General features: G+C 49.1%; 1 protein-coding gene across 1 annotated transcript in view; it reads left to right on the forward strand.

Annotated features, from left to right (window-relative positions):
• Positions 1-3,601, forward strand: part of ALAD (aminolevulinate dehydratase) — a 14,685-nt gene extending 11,084 nt beyond the window's left edge. Inside the window, exons 5-9 of the mRNA XM_011950125.1 lie at positions 94-149; positions 246-333; positions 408-494; positions 825-954; positions 1,573-3,601. Of these exons, the coding sequence (XP_011805515.1) occupies positions 94-149; positions 246-333; positions 408-494; positions 825-954; positions 1,573-1,634 (423 nt within the window). The 3' untranslated portion in view covers positions 1,635-3,601. The remainder of the gene's footprint in view (positions 1-93; positions 150-245; positions 334-407; positions 495-824; positions 955-1,572) is intronic.
• The last annotated feature ends 2,433 nt before the right edge of the window (positions 3,602-6,034 follow it).

The raw sequence follows: 6,034 nt of genomic DNA on the forward strand, positions 1-6,034 counted from the left end.
CCTCCCAGCCTAGGTTCTTTCTCTCCCTGCCACATCACCCTGGGACACCTGGCAAGGGCCGACTAAGCCAGGATCCCCGTTGTCTCCCCACAGGTATCAGTGATGAGCTACAGTGCCAAGTTTGCTTCCTGTTTCTATGGCCCTTTCCGGTGAGCGAGGTGGGCAGGGGTGGGCAGGGGTCTGCTGTTAAATCCCTGCCCATTTGGCCCAAAGCTGGAGCCCACCCAGATGACTCTGTTTTGCAGGGACGCAGCTCAGTCAAGCCCAGCTTTTGGGGACCGCCGCTGCTACCAGCTGCCCCCTGGAGCACGAGGCCTGGCCCTCCGAGCTGTGGTGAGTCACTAGGACTTGAGCCCCACCCTCAGCCCCCTCCCAGACACCGCCCACACTCTACCCTCATCCCTTAGGACCGGGATGTACGGGAAGGAGCTGACGTACTCATGGTGAAGCCGGGAATGCCCTACCTGGACATCATGCGGGAGGTAAAGAACAAGGTGAGCGCAGGTCCGAGGCAAAGGGGACTCGGGGGCTGGGACAGAGTTTTCCACAGACTCTGGAATCTCAGCGTTGGAAGCAGTCTGCCCTTGAGCAGAAATCCTCTCCTCCCCATCCCTGCCCAGGAACCACCATGGCCTTCTGTGTCAGGGCTTGCAGGAGCCTCAAACAGCCCTGCTTTAACAGTTCAAGAGTGGGCCAGGCTGCTGGCCGCAGTAACCCAGGACACGGGGCTCAAGATGGTCACAGATTGAGCAGGGGGGAAGGGACGCCCCCAGAGCCACATCCACCCTCCATTTCAGCCTGTCTCCCTGTCTGCTTCCCTGCAGCACCCCGACCTCCCTCTCGCCGTGTACCATGTCTCTGGAGAGTTTGCCATGCTGTGGCACGGAGCCCAGGCTGGAGCATTTGATCTCAAGGCTGCCGTACTGGAGGCCATGACTGCCTTCCGCAGAGCAGGTAGGCAGGCAGGGGTTGGGTGTTTTGACGTGCACCACAGGGACTGATAAGCACTCTGCCTAGATCAAGGAACGAAGTCCTGAGAGCTTGGAGTCTTATTTCGGGAATTACTAGTGATCTAAACAGACACACATTGAGGAAGAGATATGGAACTGCAGCATAGAACACGGCATGGTGAAGCAAGCAGAGCCCTTCATTCATTTTTGGTTGTGAGAACGTGGGCAAGCCACTTCTCAGAACCTCAGTGTCCTCACCCATAACTGGATAACTGGGGACAAGATACCTGGTGTGTGGTTGTCCTGAGGATTAAATGAGGTAATATCACTCCATAAAGGGGGCTCATTTTGTTAGAATTGTACACCAGCACAGGAAGGGAACTTGCATCTTACCTATATCCTTCACTGTGCATATTATTCTTTGGTAAACTGAGGTCCCAAGAGAGAAAATGACTTGCCCAAGAAATAGAGCTGCCCAAAACTGGACTCCATCTCATGTGGTGTGCCCACAGGCTGTGCCTCTTCATGGTAGCCTTCTTCGCCGCCTGGCCTTCCCATCCCAGAAGGTGTGCTCAGAGCTGATCACCGTCCCCCGCAACTTTCTGCATCTCTCCCAACACAGGTGCTGACATCATCATCACCTACTACACACCCCAGCTGCTGCAGTGGCTGAAGGAGGAATGACGGAGACAGTGCAGGCCTGAGAACTAGAACTTTAAAACGTTCCCGGAGCCTCAGAGAAGTGAAAACCAAAGTAAATCCTGCTTTTAGAACTGTGCCCTCGTGCCCTCTTCCTGCTCACCTGCTGGCGGGGCCCAGCAGCCCTGGGTGGTTTTGCCAGCATACTGACTCTTATAACTCGCAGCTGCATCCTATGAGCTCGCCCAAGCTTCCCCGCCCCTCGCCTGGGCAGCCATGAGGCTCACCTTTGCCACCCTCAGCTCTTTCCTCTGGTGTGGCTTCAGCTTGAAAGCAACCTGGAATCGGGGGCACAGGCTTTGGGGCATGGCTGGGAGAGAGTCTTGAAGCATTAGGGGAGGAGGAGAGCAGAGGGATCTTGGGGCCTGAGAAGTCTTGGAACGCTTCTGGCAGCAGAGCTGGGTGTGGGAATGAGGCCTAGATCTATATCCCTGGGTTAGAGTTGAAATTTGCTGCGATTCCACTGCAAGGCATTTCCCACACAGGCCAGAGGTTGCCAGGCTGCCTGAGGTCTCCTGTTCTACTCTGAACCATAAACCTAGAGAAGAATTCCTCATTAAGCAGCAGAAATACTGCCTGAGGATCAAAACTCAGAGGCAAAGAGGGAGTTCCTGACTGCTGGAGATGCCACCAGCACAAACACTTTTTATTCAAGAGATACTTTTTGAAAATCTCTGCTCTGTTCCTAGGTTCAATGCTGGGTCCTGGGAATACAGCAGGACAGACCTCAGCTTGTCTCTTCATAGAAATTATACAAAGAGAATAGGGGAGACAGCTAAGAAGAAAACAAAGAAATAAAGCACTTACAAATTGTGATAAGTGCTCTGAAGGAAATAAGGGGTCTGAGACAAAGAACAACAGGGCAGGGGCCTCTCTTGAAACGGTAGTTGGGAAGGAGGCAGACATGCACTGGTGATGTGGTGACAGGTGCTGTGAAGGAAGTCACCAGGACTTGACCTGCTTTGAAGGATCAGAAAATACTTCCCTGAAGGACTGACATTTGAGCCTAGACCTGAAGGGTGAGCCATCAAGCTAAGACATAATTGGAGAAGAACGTTACAGGGAGAGGGAGGAGTTGTGCAAAGGCCCTGGGCCTCCTAGCCGGAGGAATGCAAGGCTAGCCTGTCTGGAGCACTGAGAGGATGGCCTAAACTGAGTGGAGACAGACCAGGACCAAACCATGCAGAGATCAAGGGCCACATTCACCTTTTCAGAGTGACTCAATCAAATTTTGCAGTTTGTAAAAGTATTTTAACAGCCCTGTGGGAAAGTGTAAATGAAAAGTCTTGATGGCATGGACTGGAGCGGGGACAGTGGGGATGGAAAAAGGGGAATGGATTGTGGATGTGTTTAGAAGATAGATTAGATGCGAGAGAAGAATCTGGCTTGATCTTCTGGGTGGCTGATGGGCCATTTACTGAGCTGGGGCAGCCTGGAAGAGGAACAGAGAAGCAGGGTCAGGGTGGAGGAAGAATCCTAAACTTAGCTTGAGACATTTTGCAACGAGGAAGCTATATCTAGAGAGCTTATGGGACTCACCTAAGGTCACTCAACAAGTTTGTGGCAGAACTGGGTTAGAACCACCCAGAAAACAGCCAAGCTGGGATCTGAACCCATGTAGTCCAACTCCAAGGCCTCTGCCCCTAACCACTGTGCCATACCACCTCCCAATAATCAGCAGCAAAATTATGGGTCTTACAATGTTATACAGATATCCCTCCACTTAAGTGATGGGTTTGCATCCTGATAAACTCATCATAAGTTGAAAATATGATCATAAGTCAAAAATGCATTTAACCTACCAAACATCATAGCTTAGCTTAGCCTAGCCTGCCTTAAATATGCTCAGAACACTTACATTAGCCTACAGTGGCCAAAACTATCCAACACAAAATCTATATTGTAATGAAGTTATAAAGATTTTTGAATCAAAATTCAATATTTGAAATACAGTTTCTACTGAATGTCTTGTTTCATACCGTTGTAAAGTCAAAAATCGTGAGTTGAATGATCATAATTCAGCGACCATCTGCAGTTAGTTCCAGTTATAAGGGGAGACCAAGGAGACCAGGCACCTACTTGGTTGCAAGTGATGGAAATCCAGTTCAATAGTGAAGAAGGACATGATTGGTTTTCATAACTAGATTGAGATAAGAACAGGTGTGGTTGGACCCAGGGTCAAACCCCATGGAGGACTCTGTCCCTTTCTAGCTCTCATCTGTGTTTTCCCCAGCTTTATACTCAGGTGGATTTTCGCCACTTGCCAGCAACATGATCCTCAATAACGCTAGGCTTAAATAGTCATTAAGATTTGTAATCCCAGAGAAAGAGCCTTTCTGTCCCATCACTCACATAGCAAATCTCTGGAGGGCTCTGACTGGGCCTGTTCAGGTCACATGGTCCACTCGGCTCAGTCACTAAGCAGTGGGATGGGAGATGGGAGCACCACGATTGACCAGGTAGGCCTCATTATACAGAATGCTGTCTTGGAGTGAGCTTTTGCACGAGTGGCCTCCTTGGCCTGGAATGCTTTTCCCCTAAATCTATATGGCTGTCTCTCTTGTTAAGATCTCAGCTCAAAGCATCCCTTCCTCTGAGAAACCTGACCCAACACCCAATCTAAAGTCATTCTTGTGGCTGGGTGTGGTGGCTCACACCTGTAATCCCAGCACTTTGGGAGGCCAAGGCAGGCAGATCACTTGAGGTCAGGAGTTCAAGACCAGCCTGGCCAACATGGCGAAACCCCATCTCTACTAAAACTACAAAAATTAGCCGGGCATGGTGGCAGGTGCCTGTAATCCCAGCTACTTAGGAGGCTGAGGCAGGAGGATGGCTTGAACCCAGGACTCAGAGGTCGCAGTGAGCTGAGATTGTGCCACTGCACTCCATCCTGGGCAACAGAATCAGACTCTGTCTCAAAAAAAAAAAAAAAAAGTCATTCTCCATCACTCTGTATTAATCAGGATTCAGGTTCAGTGGATATAACAAAAGCCAAAATACTGATAGCTTGAGATGAAAATTTACTTCTAAACAATCCAGGGCTGATATGTCAGCGATATGTTGTGAGGGGGTCTCAGCTCTTGCCTGGTTCTGTCATCGTCAACACGTCTTGCCCTCCATCTCATGAATAAAGATGGCTGGTGCTGGGCACAGTGGCTCGCACCTGTAATCCCAACACTGGGAGGCTGACATGGGTGGATCACTCGAGTCCAGGAGTTTGAGACTAGTTTGGGCAACATAAGGAAACCACGTCTCTACAAAAAATACAAAACTATCTGGGTGTGGTAGCCTATAGTCCTACAGATGCCTATAGTCCCAGTTACTGGTTACTCAGGGGGTCAAAGACGCAGTGTAGTTGTGATTGCGCCCCTGCACTCTAGCATGGGAAACAGAGTGAGACCCTATCACAAAAACAAAACAAAAAAAGTGGCTGGGCCAGTTCCCATCATCACGTCCTCTTTTCAGCCAGTGGGAAGAGAAGAACAAGTGGAGGGCGTGGCCCTTCTTTATAAAGTCATGACCCAGAAGTTGCACACATCATTTCTGTCTACACACCCTTGTCTCAAATTAGTCACACAGTCATGCCCGGTTGTCAGGGAGGCTGGAAATAGTCTAGTGGGCCAGGCATATGCTCAACTAAAACTCCAGAGTTCAGTTACTAAGGAAGATGGAGAGAATGGATAGTGGGGCAAATGGCCGTTTCTACCTAATGGAGGTTCTTGGGATCACAGAAACAGTGGTCAGAATATTAAAGAAAAAAGATCCTTAGAGACTATCTGGTTAAACACTCTGATTTTATAGATGGGGAGACAGACCCAGAGAGGTGACTGTCCAAAATCAGACAGCAAGCTCATCAGTGGCAGACCAAGGCTACAATTCAGGTCTCTGAACTCCAAGCCCAGTGCTCAAAACTCAGGAAGGGGCTGGGCATGATGGCTCACATTTGTAATCCCAGCACTTCAGGAAGCCGAAGTGGCAGGATTGCTTGAGGCCAGGAGTTCAAGACCAGCCTGGGCAACAAAGCAAGACCCCATTGCTACAAAAACTTTTTTTTTCAATTAAAAATAAAACTAGTGAAGGGATTCGTTTTAGAGGGACTTGAGCTTTATATGTATTATTTCTATTCATGTATTATATGTAACAAGGATATATTCATGTGTGGCTATGTAAATAAAAATTGAAAACTATATGAAAAGGTGTTATCTTCATTAGTGAAGAAATTCAAGTTAAAACCACAATGAGATACCACAGTATATCCACAAAAATGCCTAATACTGTCTGGGCGCGGTGGCTCATGCCTGTAATCCCAACACTTTGGGAGGCCGAGGTGGGTGGATCACGAGGTCAGGAGTTCGAGACCAGCCTAGCCAACATGGTGAAACCCC

Source organism: Colobus angolensis, unplaced genomic scaffold (assembly GCF_000951035.1).
Source record: "Colobus angolensis palliatus isolate OR3802 unplaced genomic scaffold, Cang.pa_1.0 Scaffold301, whole genome shotgun sequence".
Taxonomy (NCBI): domain Eukaryota; kingdom Metazoa; phylum Chordata; class Mammalia; order Primates; family Cercopithecidae; genus Colobus; species Colobus angolensis.